At 36.2% G+C, this 20,083-nt stretch overlaps 3 protein-coding genes across 3 annotated transcripts; all 3 read right to left on the bottom strand.

Annotated features, from left to right (window-relative positions):
* Positions 1–440: 440 nt before the first annotated feature.
* On the bottom strand, positions 441–1,376 carry LOC138384455 (olfactory receptor 5L1-like). Its single transcript, XM_069469959.1, has one exon. The coding sequence runs from the start codon at positions 1,374–1,376 to the stop codon at positions 441–443; it is 936 nt and encodes a 311-aa protein (XP_069326060.1).
* Positions 1,377–11,378: 10,002 nt separating this feature from the next.
* LOC138384951 (olfactory receptor 5L1-like) lies at positions 11,379–12,308 on the bottom strand. Its single transcript, XM_069470592.1, has one exon. The coding sequence runs from the start codon at positions 12,306–12,308 to the stop codon at positions 11,379–11,381; it is 930 nt and encodes a 309-aa protein (XP_069326693.1).
* Positions 12,309–18,157: 5,849 nt separating this feature from the next.
* Positions 18,158–19,099, bottom strand: LOC138384454 (olfactory receptor 5D18). The gene has a single exon (XM_069469958.1). The coding sequence runs from the start codon at positions 19,097–19,099 to the stop codon at positions 18,158–18,160; it is 942 nt and encodes a 313-aa protein (XP_069326059.1).
* Between the last annotated feature and the right edge of the window lie 984 nt (positions 19,100–20,083).

Below are 20,083 nucleotides of genomic sequence, written 5' to 3'. Positions count from 1 at the left end.
TTATAACAAATTAATAATGGAATAATAAAATACACAATGAACATAAAAAAAGAAAATAATAAAGATATATACATATGTGGAATTCTTACTCTGCATATAGTCTGGTTGACAATGGTGTTATCTTCATTATAATATGACAGAAATTATATTTTGAATCGTAGTTTCCATAATGGACTTATGCATGTTTTACAGCAAATGAAATGTGTGTGCCTTAGTAATACTATTACCCATACCTATTTATAGCATTACAGATTGCTACAAACTTTGAAACATGTCAAAAATACTCTTTTAAACTTAAAAGCACAATATAAGCAGATCAAAAAGACTGGTGCATGACTACCTAGTTCCTTACTCTTCTCTCCATTCCAACACTGCAACCCTCCTATTGACCCCTCACCTATCTCCACTTTGGGATCCTGAATCCTGCTATAAAATCATCTCTAGGAATACATTTTGGAGCCCACAACTTTCCTGAGAGCTTCCTTTACATCTTTGTTCCTCAGGCTGTAGATCAGGGGGTTCAGCATGGGAATCACTACAGTGTAGAACACGGTGGCCACTTTGTGAGCATCCCCACTGGAACCCGAACTGGGCCGGCAGTAAATGGAAAGGATCGTTCCATGGAAGACCACAATGGCCGTGAGGTGGGAGGCACAGGTGGAAAAAGCTTTGCACCTTCCCTCTGCAGAGCGCATCCTCAGGATGGTGATGAGAATAAACAAGTAGGAGGTGAGGATGACCATGATGGTAATTACCTCATTGAAACTGGCCACAATGAACAGAAACACCTCATTCACAGTGATGTCAGAGCAAGCAAGACTTAAGAGAGGGGGTAGATCACAGAAGAAGTGGTTAATCACATTTGATCTATAAGATGGGATCTCAAGAGCTAAGCACAAGTGGATTAGAGAACACAGTGTTCCACAGAAGTAGCAGCAAGATACCAGCTCCACACAGAGCTTCTGAGACATGGTGATCATATACAACAGTGGGTTACAGATGGCCACAAAGCGGTCATAGGCCATCACAGCTAGCAGAAAGACCTCAGTGACTCCGAATGTACAAAACAAGTAGAACTGCATCATGCATCCCAGGAAGGAGATGGATTTGTCTTTGCTGAGGATATTAGCCAACATCTTTGGCACAATGATTGTGGAGTAGCAGAAATCTATAAAGGATAAGTGGCTGAGGAAAAAATACATAGGGGTGTGAAGCCGAGAGCTCACATGAATCAGGGCTGTCATACCCAGATTGGCCAAAACTGTGACTCCATAGATGAGAAGGAACATCAGTAGTAGGAAAGCTTGCAGCTCAGGGGCATCTGATAGTCCACGGAGAATGAACTCTGTCACAGTGGTGCAGTTTTCCTTGCCCATGTCCCCGCGTTGTTTGGGTTTGGAGAAAAAAAGAACTTAAAAGTCATTTTCCACTTTATGATCCAAGTTTAGTTTTGTCTGTCTCCTATGAAAAGACATCAGATGAAGTGGGACTGTTAATTATATCAACAAGGAATAAGACTTTTGGTGAAATTTAGGAAAAGTTCAGGCATTATATAGTTGTATAATACTGATGTATGAAACTCACAGTTCTGAGATCAAAAAAAACATTAACATTTATATGAACTGATACGATTTTTGTAATTATTTTTTCACAATTGAGAACTCATCATTGAATCATTAAAAAAGAGATAAAAGTATTATTTAATTAGCCTTAGTGCTCTTTGAAATTCAAATTCTTCATTCCAGGCAAATTTCAAATATCTGGATACTAGGAAATAATTTTTTAAATATATAGTATGTTTCTCTGAGTTTTCCACTGAAGTAATGGAAGATATGCTTACTTAAGCTTGTTAACCAACATGTTTTCATACTTTGTTGTTATATTTTAGAGGGAGAAAGTAGTATCATACTTTATATTAACATTTTCTCCCTTAAATATGCAAAGTGATTTTGTTAATTATACTCTTCAATATCAGCGATGGTTCAGGAGTTGGTACTTGTCACCATGTTACTATAACTATGACTCATCAGCCTTAAAAACATCTATTTTGTAAATGAATTTACTGCTTTGAATCTGTTTGAAAGACTGATCAAAGATGTCCATAAGAAATTATTTTTAAAATGTCTGCTGTTGCTTTGCATCATAACTTATGATATTAAAACATAGAAATAAAGTGTCAAACAATAGGGAAATGGTCAAAATTATAGTATATATGTGATGAAAAATATGCAGCAAAATAAAATAATTTTGTATCATTTCTGGTGACATAAAAAATGAACGTGGTAAAACAAAGGTTAAAAAGCTAGGGTACATAGACAAAATATTATGTGCGTGTATACACACACACACACACACACACACAGTGCATTGCATATTTAATCCTTACAGCATCCATGAACATAAATATTTTATTCCTATTGTCGCTTAAAGGAATTTATAAATTTGCTTGAATTCTCAAAATATAAGCATTATGTTGTAGAGGGAGGAAGGAGGGAAGAATTTTTTCTAATGAGGAACTCATATATCCCAAGTCTTTGACACAGAACTAGTGTAAAAAAAGGGTGAGTAGCCCTTCATTCATTCTCTGTTTTCCCAACCTTCTGTAGATACCTATGTGATTCTACAGGCACCAGTCGGGGCTATTCCTGGAGAAGAAAAGAACTGAACTAGAGACCAACACAGCCTGGTATTTTTTCCAATCTTCAACCTATTTCAAAGGTGTGCAGGATACATATATTACTAAATCCAACAATGGGAACAAATAATTGTTCTGATGGTATAGTTTTCTCTCTTCCAATGACGAGGAAAAGTGAGTTATTTGTCTTTCTCTGAGGACAAAGCAGTTTATAACTTTGAAAACCCTTCCCTGTTTTCAAGTGTAAACATGACACATCAGTTAATTGCCCATAGAACAGTGTGTCTTTTCCAGGGGTGACTTTTTTGGGGGGGAGGGGAAGACACTTCTTTTTCTTTTTTTATTTTTTTAGTCTTATTTCAGCATATTGTGGGGGTAAAAAAGTTTAGGTTACGTTTATTGCCCTTGCCCCCCCCCCCCCCCGCCCCGAATCAGAGCTTCAAGCGTGTCCATCCCCTAGACGGTGCGCATTGCACTCATTATGTATGTATACACCCATCCCCTCCCCCCCAACATCTGCCCGACTCACCATCAAATTGGTTTCACTGATCATCACCTAAGAGCACATTTAGGAATAACATTGATCAGGGGTGATTTTGATTCCAATAGCATATTTGTCAGTGTCTGGAGACATTTTTGGTTGTTACAACGAGCCTTGCACATTTAGCGGTGCTGCTAAACGTTCTGCTATGCTCATGAGGGTCCCCACCCCACGACCCCTTGCCCCTAACACACACAAAAAACATTATGTGGACCAAAATGTCTGTAGCGCCATAGTAGAGAAACCTGGCATAGAGACATTTCAGAAGGCTTTGCACAAAGCCAAAATGATCGTTTTCTGTTTGTTTGTTTTTCTGGTTTCCTGCTTCAGGGTGTTTCACATGTGCACGTCCCTCCATGAACAGTCCTGTAGGATTCTCACTGCCAACCTCAGCATCAGGGTGATGGTCCAGAGGATCACTGTGCAGTCTTCACCATCTCGCACGGATGGTGTTAGGGTAAGAGAGGAAGAAGAGGGAGGGAGAGAGAAAGCAAGCATTCATCCCAATTAGTTCACACTGTTTCCCTAGCTTGCTGATATCTGTTATAAGATGTTTGGTTTTGCAATTGTTCCCATTTCCCATTAAGTTGTTTCTTAATACACAAAGAAAATTATTTTCATTAAGGAGCACTCAAAACATTGCACTCCTTAAAATAAGTTCTAATTGGGAAGAGGATAAAACAGAGATTTATTTTTTAAAAAATTGTCTGATACTACTCCTCTCCTTTACAGTTTCTCTTTCTCCTACATAGGACTGTAATAAATTACCAAGTAAGAAAAATACATACAGCTTCCATCTCCCTGAAGATGTTTTTCATTTCCATTCCTCTAATTACAAAGTACAGTCCAACCGACCAAACTACTGGACAGATGTTGCTTCTCCTATTTCTGAAGATGCTATGATGGAAATGTTATAGGTTTTATATTTGTGTGTGTGTGAATCCCTGGGGCCCACCTTCCACAAGCTTCCCAAAACAATCATTGATCTCTGTGGAATACCAACAAGGTATCAAGGAAACCACTCTATCATGAGACTTCAACAATTATTGACCACTGTGGAATATAAGCAGGGGGAAACCATCCAACTTCGTACATGTTATTATAACATAACACAGTTACATTCTGAGTCCATGATGAATTGCATCCAAGCATTGCCTTTGTGAGCCAGTACTCACATTACCTTTATGAAATACATGAATAGGTCTTATGAACTTTTTCTTCCTTATACTCAAAAGTTCCTTCCTAAAGGATATGGGGTCTAAAGCCACACAATAGATCTTCCACATACCAGATTGCAGGGATGGGGGTAATAAATCTCTTTTACTGAGAATAATAGTAATTGCTCACATTTACTGAGTATTTCCTATGTGTTAAGGACTATTCTAACTACAACTATTAATATATTTCATCTTTATTAAAATAATCAGTACCAATATCCCTTTTTACAAATGAAGTGGCTGAGGCACAACAGATGAAACTTGCCCAAAGTCACACACAGACCCCCTGACAGAAAGAGGCCTTATACTGTGATTGGTTTGCACCACCCATACGACCGTGAGGAAGAACATAGCTCCACAGTGTTTCTGGGGTGGTTCACTCCCTATTGAATACTGGAGATAATTTAATGGGAATGTCTCAAGGATACTCCTCAAGTATGCTCCTTTATTGACTATATACAGCAATTTCAATCGGAACTATTAGTGTTCAAACCACCATCTATTAATATTTGCCTCTAGAGAAACCAAAAACTTCAAGAAATCTATAGATGCAATGAGTTACAGGTAACCAGTTTCCCAATTCTCAAAAGTCTATATGTGTTTTCCTAAAACTCATCTATCTGAGGTTTGCCTATGTTTAGGATGCTTTCTGGTTCTCCTTTCCAACTAGAATTTTCACATTCCCTTTTCTGTCACTCTTCACAAGCAAGGCATTTCTCTAATACATTCACATCTAACCACATGAATTAATCTGATGAGGGGAACAAAAGCATCCAAAATCTAACTTGTTATTCATGAGGTCTGAAGTTTTCTTTAATCAAGACACTTCAAACCCATGGTAAGACTTCTTGTTTCTCTGTAGCATGTGTAAATGTCTTTTATTGAAATGAATGGCATTTGACATGTATTCTAGCCAATTCTAGCCAATATAACCATTACCAATTGGCTATATACCTATGAGTCTATATATGATATTTACATGTATAGTATAATATATATACTCACATATATAGCAGAATGATGAAAACGTTTGTTTCATGCCTATTTATTTTGTTCTTAAAGCACCACCAGACTATTTTCACAACATGCCTCACCATAAAAGGAGAGAGTATTATGCCAGAAAACCTAAAAGCACATCTATGAAGAACACTATTGGCAGTGATGCCTTGTGTCGTCTAGGCAACCCATTCATAGTAAAGCTGCTTTGCTTATCTATCTTAGACTTGGAGAGATGGGAAGTGATTTTAAAAGTTGGTTTAAATTTAAATATTTGATTGGAATTAATTTTATGATGACTATCCATAAATGGAATCATATATTAGTAAATTTGAAGTGCTAAGCTTTTGGTGAAATGTATTTAAATCACATAAGATAATTTCATATTAAAAATTGTATTAACAAGCTTTAATGAAATCAACAATTTTAAATTTGAAACAAATTGTACTGTTTAACAAGTTGTCTCTGTGTGGGATAATAGCAGATATCCCTAATGGTTATAGGAGAGATTTAAGAAAGTGTCTGTCATAACCTTCCCAGAGTTTGATAAAGTATGTGGGGTGAGAGAGAGAGCACAATAACTGAGTAGAAACCTCTAGCTATCTTCCCTTCCCATGAACACCTAATGCAATAACTATCTGCGTGAGCACCTTCAGAAGGACCACATATCATCTCACAAAGGCAGTACCACTGGGAGTGTGCAAGAGTCACAGCATTACTGGGCTTGGGCAACCCCACTGCAGATACACCTGTAGTGATCAGAGGCTTAGAATAGAACACTCAATTCCCTTTTAGAATCTAGAAAGCCTTCTCAAGTAGGATGGGTTCAAATAAGCCCACACAGTGAAGATTAAAATAAATACTTAACTCTTCACTGACTAAACATTGACGGACATCCACAAGCATCAAGAACATACAGGAAGCCTTGACCCCACCCAATGAAGTAAGTAAGATACCTGTGACCAATCCTGGAATGATGGAGATAAGTGACCCTTCAGCCAAAGCACATTTAAAATAACTGTCCTGAACAAGGTCAATGAATTTCAAGTCAACACAGAGAAGCAATTCAGAAGCCTATCAGAAATTTAACAAAGACATCACAGTGATTTAAAAAAAAAGCAGACATTCTGGAGCTTAAGAATTTGATTGACTAACTAACAAACTCACCAGAGACTCTCAACAGCACAATTCACCCATCAGAATAAAAATTAGTGAGCTTGAAGACAGGCTATTTGAAAATGCACAGTCAGAAGAGAAAAAAGAAAAAAAGAATAAATAAGAATGAAGCATGTCTACAGGATCTAGAAAATAGCGTCAAAAGAGCAAATCTTAAGAGTTATTGGCCTTAAAGAGGTGGTAGAGAGAGGGGTTGGGGTAGAAAATTTATTCAAAGAAATAATAACAGAGACTTTCCAAACCTACAGCAAGAATCCAAGATTCATCAACCAGAATTTGAGAAAGTGAGTGACTCCAATGAGAACATAACAAAGCAATCTAAAACATATTGGTTAAAAATAACAACCGCTATTGCTTGTGACACTATTACAAGGATCATCCAGGTAGTTCTGCTGATCTGACCCTGGCATGGCTGATCTTGGCTTCACTTGTTGATATGTTCAGTATCAGCTGGCAGATCAGATCCTAAAAGAGGGCTTCACACTCAAGTCTGGTAGCTGATAGGTGGGAGCTCACATGATGGGGATGTGGACTATTTTTTCTCATTATCAAATACACTGGTTAGTGCTTGTTTACATGGCAGTTTTTCAAGATTGTAAAAGAGTGTGTATTTAAAATTCAATTGAATAGTAATGCAATGTCCTAATTTCAAAGAAAAATAGAAATTGACTAAGTAGCAGATATTATGAAAAAGAATTTTGAGTTCTCAGAGAAACAGAAGTAAAGAGAAAATGCATTTTCTCATCAGATATCCAGTATCTAGCACAAAGTTTTTTCTCATTTCTTATATTTCTGTGTACAATGATTATTTGAGTCCTCATCAAATAATATATATATAAATGAACATTTAAATAATAATCATAAATTCATAATAATATGACTCTTCCAAATAACTTTGTTAAGCATATATAGAATTGTTCCCAGGTTATTTCTTTCTCCCTTAACAAAGCAAAAACTATATTTCTTCCACTATAGTGATGATATGTTTGGAATTTTATCTGGACACAATGAGCAGAGAGGAGAAAGCTGTAAAAGTTACTCAAGCAAAAGTGAGTTATTAAGGAAAGACGCAGCTGGCATTTTTAATTTGTCGGGTTAAAAAAGTCTTGATGCTAATGATTGCCTGATTTTATTTTGAATACATTTATGTAAACAGTTAGCTTTTAACATTTAAGACTATTTCAAACACTTTTTTTTAAAGGTGGGTGAGAATTCTGTTGAGAAGGATTCAGAGATTATTTCCAAGGCTCAGAAAGAAAGTACATTGATAATGTGTGTGACATCGTTGAAAGAATTGATAATGTGTGTGACATCGTTGTAGGCAGAACAACAGCATGAACCACTGGGTGGGCAGGCACTCATCACCCCTAGTTTGGCATAAGATTTTCTAAGATCTGATCTATCATTTCTAAGCCTTTGGTGAAGTCTATCACACTTTATCACACTTTCATACTGGAGCCCTTTTAAAAACACATTCAAGATATAGGTCATATCTTATTCAAGTTTTCATTCATGTCAGTTACTTTTAAATCCAATATGACAGACACACATGCTATAGCATGTTAGCTCAATAAAATACCTGTAGGATCTTTGATCAATATTACATTCTTACTTCCTTGATTTTGCTCATGCTGTTTTCTTCCTGAATAAAACTCCTCTCGTACTGGAATGTATATCCTAAAATTCTGCTCATTCTTTTGTCAAAGATCAAGTTCAAACAATACCTATTTTGTGAAGATATTCTTCTTTATTTTTAATTATTATGGGTACATAATGTCTATATGTCTTTACAGTGTACATGTCATGTTTTGATACAGGCACACAATGTGAATTAATAAAATCAGGGTAATTGGGGTATCCATCACCTCAAGCATTTAACATTTCTTTGTGTTAGAAACATTCCAGTTTCACCCTTTTAGTTATTTTAAAGTATACTGTAACTTATTGTTGACTATAGTCACTTTGTTGTGCTATCCAATATTAATTCTATCTAACTGTATTTTTGCACACATTAACGATCACTACTATCTACTGCTTCCTCCTACCCTTCCCAGCCTGTGATTATGATTATTCTACTCTCTGTTTCAATGATATCAATTGTTTTTAATATTTACCTCCCACATATGAATGGAAACATGCAAAATTTGTCTTTCTGTGCTTGGCTTTTTTCACTTAAACATAATGTTCTCCATTTCCATTTATCTTGTTGCAAAACACAGGATTTCATTCTTTTTGTGGCTGCATATTATAATATTCTATTGTGTATATGTATCACAATATATTAATCCCTTCAACCATTGATGGACATTTAGGGTGATTCAGTAACTTGACTATTGTGAATAGTGTTACAATAAACATGACACTGCCGATATCTTTTCAATATACTAAATTCTCCTCTTGTGGATACATACATTTTCCATAGTAGTTACACTAATTTACATTCCCAGCTACAGCACATGAGGGTTCCCCTTTCTCCATATCCTCCCCTGCATTTGCTACTACCCTTCTTTTAGATAGAAGCCATTTTAACTGGGAAGAGATGATGTCCCATTGTAGTTTTGACTTGCATTTCTCAGATGACTAATGATTGACATGTTGGCCATTTGTATATCTTCTTTTGAGAAATAAGACTGAAAGTCTTGACTCATATTCAAGTGTTCAGATATAGAAAGATTTACATACTATTGGTGAGATGAGAAGAGGTAAAAGCAGCTCTTCATTGTGTCTCTTGCATCATAAACTGCAGTTTCCTCAGAAGCTGTGTATGCTTGGATCTGGTCTCATTTTCATGTCCACCCTCCTACACTTTGGGCTGTGCTTCTGCTCCTGGAGTTTGCAAACCGCATTCCCCAGATGCCATTTCTAGCTGGCTTCCTGTTAGATTCTGCAAAACAGAGAAAGGGGGGAGGGGAGAGGGAAAAAGGAGGGTGGGAAGAAAAGGGAGAGGAGAAAAGATCCATCAAAACTCCTCTAGATTTTTCTGTATCTGTTAATGTAAATCCAGCCACAATAGACACTTGGTATCTTCCTCCAGCCTCACATAGTAGTCTCTTCAGAGTGGGAGCAGTAGTCTGGCATGGCCCCCTTTGGTGTCCAAAGACCCTGCTCAGTGGTGCCACCAGAGGTGGGAAAACTGCTGAGACCTAACCCAGCCACACAGGCCCAGGCACACTCAGAGTTTTGTCTCTTCCTCAGGGCTTAACACCAGCTGACTGCACTGCTTCCCCTATGCTCTGAGGTTCTGGTCACAATACCTCTTGACTGCTGTCCTCTAACATCAAGAGCAATAGCTGCCTATAGCAGTTGAGGATCCTTAAATTAATACACAGTGTCCGCTTTGTGCTCTTTCAGGCCTCTAATAACTAACATTCCTTCTATTACATCCTGCTGGGCATTTGTTTTCCTAAGTGGACTCTGACTGATAGAAATCACATGCCAATGTGGGCTGATTCACATTGTTGAAGGCTCTGGAAGTGATCTAAATTCATACATTAATCCCAACATGCATACTATTAATTCAACAGGCATTCATTTAATATCAAATATCCCTTTAATAAAAGTAGATAAACTTATCATATGACATTGATAGTGAAATAAAAGTTAAATAACCTCGGGCCTCAATGACTTCATTTGAATACCCTCTGAGTACTTTCTTCATGTCAGTGAGTACCTAGATGTGAAAATTTAATCCCATTAAAATGCTGTGAGGTTAGCAGTATTATCCAATGTAAATTGCAGAAAACCAAGAATTGAAGAAGTTACATTATTGACAAATTAAAAAAATCCTAATTTTCAAGAACTGAATCCAATTGCCATTCTAAAACTATTAGAGATATAGGGAGAGAAGCTTCCTTTAAATATGTAAAATATAATGAGGAAATTTACAAAAGTCATAGTGGAATTATAAATAAAGTGTCAATGGTGTGTATAATCAAGAAGAAATGAAGAGATGTGCTTCAAATATAGAGCATATAGAGAAAGGATGAAATAAAAGGCATTTTAGCAAAACCAAAGACACATGCGAAGAACATAAACAAAGGTTAGAAGTCTGTTTATACATGTCAGTAAGCACATTATCCACAGTGGATTTTAAAGTCAGCATGAAGATAAAAGAAAAGTTAAAATGAGAAAAGAGGCTTAATTCAGAAATGACGCTATTTCTAAAAATGGTTTTTAAATGATTGTGTGAATATATATTAATATCTATATTTACATACAGAGAGAACAAGAGAACTATTTATGTTCTAGTGATTATTCTAAACTCTTTGCACATGTTTCCAGCTTCTTTAATTCAATTTTCCTAAGATTCCTTTGAAATAACTGTAATTTTTTTTCATGTAACAGATAACAGAGTATCCAAAATTTCAACAACCTTGGATACAGCACCAATTACAACAAAATAATAATGGAATAATACATTAAAGAATGAATATTAAAAAAGAATAAAAATGAAAGATATATGGAATTATTTTATGTGTTCACTCTTATTGACCATGGGGTGATCTGCATTATGAAATGACAGAAATTTTATTTTGATAGGAACATTTTTTCCATAATAGACTTGGGAAGGTTTCATAGCAAACTAAATGTGTGTGTCTTAATAATACTGTTACCCATACCTACTTATAACATTATAAATCAATGCAAACCTTGAAACCTGTTAAATGCATTCTTTTAAATTTAAGAGCACAAAGATAAGTGAATCAGAAAGAATGACACATAACTACTGAGTTCCTCACTCTTCTCCCCTTCCGGACACTGCAACCCTCCTATTGACCCCTCACCTGTCTCCACTTTAGAATCCTGAATCCTGCTATAAAATCTTCTCTCTCACATTCCTGAGAGCTTCCTTTACATCCTTATTCCTCAGGCTGTAGATCAGGGGGTTCAGCATGGGAATCACTATAGTGTAGAACACTGTGGCCACTTTGTCAGCATCCCCACTGGAACCCGAACTGGGCCTGCAGTAAACTGAAAGGCTTGTTCCATGGAAGACCACAATGGCCGTGAGATGAGAAGAACAAGTATAAAAAGCTTTGCGTCTTCCTTCTGCAGAGCGCATCCTCAGGATGGTGATGAGAATAAACAAGTAGGAAGTGAGAATGATCACCATGGTAATGACCTCAGTGAAACTGGCCACAATGAACAGAAACACCTCATTCACAGTGACATCCGAGCAAGCAAGACTTAAGACAGGGGGTAGATCGCAGAAGAAGTGGTTAATCACATTTGATCTATAAGATGGGATCTCAAGAGCTAAGCACAAGTGGATTAGGGAACAAAGCGTTCCACAGAAGTAGCAGCAAGATACCAGCTCCACACAGAGCTTCCGAGACATAGTAACCATGTACAGCAGTGGGTTACAGATGGCCACAAAGCGGTCATAGGCCATCACAGCTAGCAGGAAGACCTCAGTGACCACAAATGTACAAAACAAGTAGAACTGCATCATGCATCCCAGGAAGGAGATGGATTTGTCTCTGTTGAGGATATTAGCCAACATCTTTGGCACGATGATTGAGGAGTAGCAGAAATCTATAAAGGATAAGTGGCTGAGGAAAAAATACATAGGGGTATGAAGCCGAGAGCTCACATGAATCAGGGCTGTCATACCCAGATTGGCCAAAACTGTGACTCCATAGATGAGAAGGAACATCAGTAGTAGGAAAGCTCGCAGCTCAGGGGCATCTGACAGTCCACGGAGAATGAACTCTGTCACAATGGTGCAGTTTTCCTTGCCCATGGCCCTAAGTTATTTGAGATTGGAGGAAAAAAATCTCAAAGTCATTCTTTACTACGTGATCCAAAATTTAGTTTTGTCTGTCTCCTATAAAAAGATATCAGATGAAGTGAAATTATTAATGTTATCAATAAAGAATAGGACTTTGGGGAAACTTAGGATAATTTCAGACATTATATAATTGTAAAATGCAGTTGCATAAAACTCAAAGTTCTGAGATCAAACAAAAACATTAACGTTTATATGAACTATAAGATTATTGCAATAAGGTTTTCACAATTGTGAGCTTGTCATTGAATCATTAGAAAAGAGGTGAAAGTATTATTTACTTAGCCTTATTAGTCTGTGAAATTCAAATTCCAAATATTTGGATGCTAGGAAATAATTTTTAAAATATATAATAACTTTCTCTGAGTTTTCCACTGAAGTAATGGGAGATAGGCTTACCTAAGCTTGTTAACCTACAGTTGTTCATATTTTGTTGTTATTAATATATTTTAGAGGGAAAAAGTACCATTATACTCTATATTAATGTTTTCTCCATAAAATATGCTTAGCAATTTTATTAATTACACTCTTCAATATCAGCTATGTTTCCGGGAATTGGTACTTGTGACTACAACATTACTGTAACTATGACTCATCAGCCTGAAAAAGATCTATTTTGTAAATGAATTTACTGCTTTGAATCTATTTGAAGAAGCAAAGATGTGCATCAGAAATTTTTTCTAAAATGTCTGCTGCTTTGCTGCATTATTTATGATATTAAAACAGAAATAAAGTATCAAAAAATAGGTAAATGGTCAAAATTATGGTATATATGATGAAAAATATACAGCTAAATAAAATGATAATTTTACATCGTTTTTGGTGACATAAAAATGACTGTGATAAAACATAAAGGTAAAAGACAGCTGGACAGTACAGACAAAATTTTATGTATGTATATATAAACACACACACTGCATTTCATATTTAATCCTTATAGCATCCATGAACATAAATATTTTCCTCCTATTGTCTCTTAAAGGAATTTATAAATTTGCCTAAATTCTCAAAGCTTAATCATTATGCGGTGGAGTGGGGAAGGAGGGAAGAATTTTTTCTAATGAGGGACTCATACATTCCAGTCCTTTGACACAGCACAATCGCAAAGAGAGGCTGAGAAGCCCTCATTTACTCTCTCTTCCCAACCCTCTGTGTTAACTAAGTGACTCAACAGGCACCAGTCAGGGCTGTTCCTGGAGAAAAAAAAACTGAACTAGAGACCAAGATAGCCTGGTATTTTTCCAGTCATCAACCTATTTCAAAGATGTGCAGGATACATATATTACTAAATTCAACTTTGGGAACAAATAATTATTCTGATGGTATGGTTTTCTCTCTTCAAACGACAAGAAAAAGTGAGTTATTTGTCTTTCTCTGAGGACAAAGCAGCTTATAACTTTGAAAACCCTTCCCTGTTTTCAAGTGTAAACATGACACATCAAGATGTTAATTGCCCATAGAACAGTGTGTCTTTTCCAGAAGTGACTTTGATTCCAACAGCATATTTGTCAATGTCTGGAGACATTTTTGGTTGTCACCACGGGAGTGGGTACTACTGACACCTAATGCAGATGCTGCTAAACGTTCTATTATGCTCATGAGGGTCCCCACCCCACAACCACTTGCCCCCAACACACACAGCAAAACATTATCTGGACCAAAATGTCCATAGCGCCATAATAGAGAAACCTGCCATAGAGACATTTCAAAAGGCCTTGCACAGAGCCAAAATAATTGTTGGTTTTTTTTTTTTTTTCCTGCTTCACAGGTGGTTCACATGTTCACGTCCTTCCATGAACAGTCCTGAAGGATTCTCACTGCCACCCTCAGCATCGGGGTGACAGTCTGGATGGTCTGTGCAGTCTTCACCATCTCCCATGGATGGAATTAGGGTAAGAGAGGGGAAGAGGGAGGGAGAGAGAAGACAAGCATTCATCCTAATTCATTCATACTGTTTCCCTATGACATTAACATCTGTTACAAGGTATTTGGTTTTGCAATTGCTACCATTTCCAATCAAGTTATCTCTTAATACACAAAGAAAAATATTTTCATTAAGGAGTGCTCAAAACATGATACTCCTTAAAATAATTTCTAATTAAGGAAAGGATAAAACACAAGATTTTTTTTTAATTGTCTAATAATCCTGCCCTCCTTTACAATTCTTCATTGTCCTACATAGGACTGTAATACATTACTAAGTGAGAAAAATACATAAAGCTTCCCACTCCCAGAAAATACTTTTTGTTTCCATTTCTCAAAACGCTAGGTGTAGTCCAACTTACCAAACTATTGAACAGATGTTGCTTTCCCTGTTTCTGAAGATGCTATGATGGAAATATATGCTTTATATTTGAGTGTGTGTGAATCTCTGGGGCCCATGTTCCATAAGCTTCCCAATACAATCATTGATCCCTGAGGAATATCAACAAGATATCAAGAAAACCACTCTATCTTGGGACTCCAACAATTATTGACCACTATGGAATATAAATTGTGGGGAAAACAATCCAACTTGTTACTTGTTATTATAATCTAATACACTTACATTCAGAATCCACGATGAATTGCAAAACAGTGTGTGCTGCATACAAGCATTGTCTGTGAGGCAGTACTTTCATTGCCATTATGAAATGTATGAATAGGTCTTAGAAATTTTGTCTGCCTTATACTCAAAAGCTCCTTGCTAAATGATGTAGGGTCCAAAGCCACACAAGAGATCTTCCAAATACCAGATAGGGGTGGGGACAATGAATTTCTTTTACTGAGAATAATGATAACTGTCATATTTATTGGGTATTTCATATGTCCTAAGTCCTATTCTAACTACAACTATTAACATATTTCATCTTTATACAAAAAAGAGAGATCAGACTGTTATTCTCCCCCCTCCTTTTTTTTTTCTAATTTGTTTCACTAAGGAAAGATTTAATTTCTTTTTTTTCAAATTTCGGAATATTATGGGGGAAAAACTTTTAGGTTACATGTATTGCCTTTGCGCTGTCCAAATCAGAGCTACAAGCGTGTCCATCCCCCAGACAATGTGCAACACATTCATTAGATGTGTATATACCCATCCCCTAGTCCCCTCTCCCACCTGCCCAACTCCTGTTGCGTGTTACTACTATATGTGCACATAAATGTTGATCAATTAGTACCAATTGAATGATGAGTATATCTGGGGCTTGTTTTTCCATTTTTGTGACACTTCACTTAGAAGAATAGACTCAAGCTCTAACCAGGATAATACAAGAGGTGCTAGATCACCATTGATTTTTGTGGTTGAGTTCTCCATGGTATACATATACCACATTTTATTAATCCACTCATGTATTGATGGGCACTTGGGTTGTTTCCACATCTTTGAAATTATGAATTATGCTGGTATAAACATTCTAGTGTAGATGACTTTATTATGGAATGTCTTTTTATCCTTTGGGTAGCTTCCCAGTAGTGGTATTGCTGGATCAAATGGTAGTTCTACTTTTATTTCTTTGAGATATCTCCAAGTTATTTTCCACGGATGTTGTACTAATTTGCAGTCCCATGGGTTTTAGGTTTCTAGATTAAAAAAAATTTCAGACCTCATGGATAGCAACATTTTTAGCTGCCCTTATATTTTAGATGTTGGACGTTTGTTTTAGTTTATCTCATCAGAGTAACTCATATAGTTAGATGTGAACGTATTAGATAAGTCACTTGTGAAGAGTGAGAGAAAGTGAATGTGAAAATTCTAGGTGGAAAAAGAAAACTAGAAAACCTTTTAAATTGAGGGAATTCTCAGATAGAGCAATTTTAGGAAAAGATACGCAGATTCTTGAGAATGTGGAAACGAATTACCTGTAACTCATTACATCCACAGAATTCTTAGTGTTTGGTGTCTGTAGCGTTTATTGTTTGTGACACTATTGCAAGGATTATCCAAGTAGTTCTGCTGATCTGACCCTGGCATGGCTGATCTTGGCTTCACTTGCTGATATGTTCAGTATCAGCTGGCAGGTCAGATCCTAAAAGAGGGCTTCACACTCAAGTCTGGTAGCTGATAGGTGGTAGCTCACATGATGGGGATGTGGACTATTTTTTCTCATTATCAAATACACTGGTTAGTGCTTGTTTACATGGCAGTTTTTCAAGGTTCTAAGAAAAGTGTGGAATTTAAAATTCAATTGAATAGTAACGTAATGTCCTAATTTCAAAGAAAATTAGAAAGTGCATAAGTAGCACATGTTACAAAAATAATTTTTGACTACTCATTAAAACAGAAATCAAGACAAAAAGCATTTCCTCATCAGACATCCAACATCTAAAACACAATCTTATCTGATTTCTTATTTTTCTATATAAAATAATTATTTAATTCAGTCCTTATCAAATAATATATACATAAAATGAACATTTAAATAATAATCATAAATTCAAAATAATATGAGCATTACAAATAAGTTTGTTAAGCTTATATAGAATTGTTGCCAGGTTAGTTTTTTCTCCCTTAACAAAATAAGAACTTCATTCCTTCCACTATATTGATGATGTGTTTGGAATTTTATCTGGACATAGTGAGTAGAGAGAAGCAGGCTGCACAAGTTTTTCAAGCAAAAGTGAGTTATTAAGGTAAGAGAGAGCTGGCATCTTTAATTTGTCATATTAAATAGGTCTTAATACTAATCATTGCCTGATTATCATTTTATTTTGAATACATTCATGTAGGCAGTTAGCTTTCAACACTTAAGGCTACACCAAACAGCTTTTTTTTTAAAGGTGATTGAGAATTCTGTTGAGACAGATTCAGATATTATTTCCATGCTCAGGAAAAAAAAGTTTATTAAATATTGATAATATTTGTGCTATCTTTGTAATCAGAATACCAGCATGAACTACAGGTTGGGCAGGCATTCATCATCACTGTTTTGGCCTAAGATCATCTAATATCTGATCTATAATTTCTAGGCCTTTGGTGAAGTCTATCATAGTTTATCACATTTGCACACTGGAGCCCCTTTAAAAACCCATTGATGACATACAACACATCTTAATCAAATTTACATTCATGTCAGCTACTTTTAGGCACAATACACAGACACACACACTTATACCATGTTAGCTCAATAAAATATCTGTTGGATCTTTGATCAGTATTACATTCTTACCTCCTTGATTTTATTCATGCTCTTTTCTCCTGAATAAAACTCCTTTCTTACTAGAATTTATACCCTGAAACTCTGCCCATTCCTTTTCTGAAGGCCAAGTTCAAACAATACCTATTTTGTGAAGACATCTTTCTAATGTATGTAAATGGGTTTGAACTTTTTATTCTCTCAAACTCTCAGTGTTAGTGATTGTTTTCTGCCTTATACAATGGTCACTTCTTCATCCATCTGTTGTCAACATTGCATTTTGCATCCTTGAAGGCAAAGACTATGTCTTAACTGCTTTTGTCTTTTTATGAGATAAATTCATATATTTATTAAAATCCTAGTCTACTCCACTATAAGAAAAAGGAATGAAATTAATGTTTTCTAAGTTATACAAAGTGCCCCACATGATATGTATATTATATCTAAATCTTTACAGAGTATGAACTAACTCATGCATGCCAGTTTTATAGAAGAAATATTAAATATTAGAGAGATTGCTGATCTTTTCCAGAAAGTAAGAGATAGAGCCAAGTTTAGTCTCTTGAAACCAAAATATATTTTCATTCCATTGTACAACACTAACTATTTATTTTAAAGATATCTTTAAAATTAATGTTTATTAACATACTTCATTTATGTGACGGGGCAAATTCTAGTAAAATAACATGCTCAGTAAGAAAAGACTTTAGCATCCATTATCTTTCTGACTGTATCCTTGACATCCTTGTTTCTCAGACTGTAGATCAGGGGGTTCAACATGGGGATCACCAGTGTGTAAAACACAGAGGCCACTTTGACTGTGTGCCTAGAGTTTTTGGAGTTGGGCACACAGTAGAGGAAGAGGATGGTGCCATGGAAGATGGTGATGGCGGTCAGGTGGGAGGCGCAGGTGGAGAAGGCTTTGCGGCGCCCGCTGGCTGAACGCATCTTGAGGATGGTGACAACGATGAACACATAAGACATGAGAATGATGAGCAGTGTACTCACTTCATTAAAAGTGGCAAAAACGAAAAGCAGCAACTGGTTGATGTAAGTATCAGAGCAAGAGAGGGAGAGCAGTGAGGAGAACTCGCAGAAGAAGTGATTGATTGTGTTGAAACCGTGAAAAGACAACTTTAAAGCAGAGCATGTCAGTATCAAGGAACATGCTACTCCCCACACGTATGATCCAACCACCAGCAAGGCACAGAGTTTCTGGGACATGGCAACCGTGTAGAGCAGGGGATTGCAGATGGCCACAAAGCGATCGTAGGCCATCACAGCTAATAAAAAGGATTCAGTTACCACAAAGATACAAAAGAAAAAGAACTGGACTACACATCCTAAAAATGAAATGGTTCTGTCTGTGATGACTAGGTTTACCAGGGTCTTGGGAGCAACGATGGAGGAGTAGCAGAAATCCACGAAGGAGAGGTGGCTGAGGAAAAAATACATGGGGGTGTGCAGTTTGGGGTTAATTTTGATTATTACAATCATCCCAAGATTCCCCACCACTGTGACACTGTAGATGGCCAGAAAAATCAAGAAGAGTGGGACTTGCAGTTCCGGGTAATCTGAAAAGCCCAAGAGTATAAATGTAGCCTCACTTCTATTTCTACCTGACAGTAACATGACTTCCATTTGCCAGAATCTGAAATGTGGTCCTGAAACAAAAACATTCGGAGAGTGAGGAAATAGGAACCATGGTTGACCACGCTTACCGAGCCTGGAGGATAAAACCTAATATCCTTTTCAGAATCTATGTGTTTATTAGCCAAGAGATACTAATACCTTAGTATATACTAATATCAAGATATACTAATATCATAATCATTTTTAAAATTTTTCTTCAGAAAAATATTGAGTTAAATACTAAGTTCTAGGGTATAATTTTTAATATTTACAGGTAGAAGACAATGGGAGCAAAGCAGTTCGGTTATTTTAAATTAAATCTGACCATGATACTTTGAGCTCTCCTTGAACATTGTAAGTTAACAAAGATAAGTTTAACATATCACGATGACTGATTATGTCAGCTCTGTAATGAGTAATAAAAATCAAAAATTTCTAAACAAAGTGATTTCTTTGCATCATATGTTCACACACGTTTAGTGTCAATACTTCATGTCCATGCCTTCTTTGTTAATTTTATATACCACTTTAATGTATTTTTGTCTGTCTGACCGAATAAATCAAAATACATTGTGATTATTTTTCACAGAAAGTACTCTCCTTAACGAAGAGAGTTTTAATTATCAATCTTTCTCATTACTTGAGAAATAATAAAATTAGAACAGATTATAAAGGTAATCTAGTTTACATCTTTTCTATAGAGGTAACAAAATAGAAGCCAGAGAAACCTTGATTTTCCCAGTGCCCTGCAAAGACCAATCTACATGTCTATGACTAGAACCCTGATCCTCACGCTTGTAAGCAGGTATCCACTTATCTACCCCAAACTCTGATCCATGTTCCACATGTAGATACTAACATGTTTCCTTTATTAATAATTCTGCTTTCAATTAGTGGCCAAACTAGAGACTCTAAACCTATGGGAAATAGTTCAATGACAGTTACATGCCACAGATGTATACACGAAAGTAGCATCAAGATTAA

This window comes from Eulemur rufifrons, chromosome 6, assembly GCF_041146395.1.
Source record: "Eulemur rufifrons isolate Redbay chromosome 6, OSU_ERuf_1, whole genome shotgun sequence".
Classification (NCBI taxonomy): Eukaryota; Metazoa; Chordata; class Mammalia; order Primates; family Lemuridae; genus Eulemur; species Eulemur rufifrons.
This window is presented reverse-complemented; position numbering and strand designations above follow the sequence as displayed.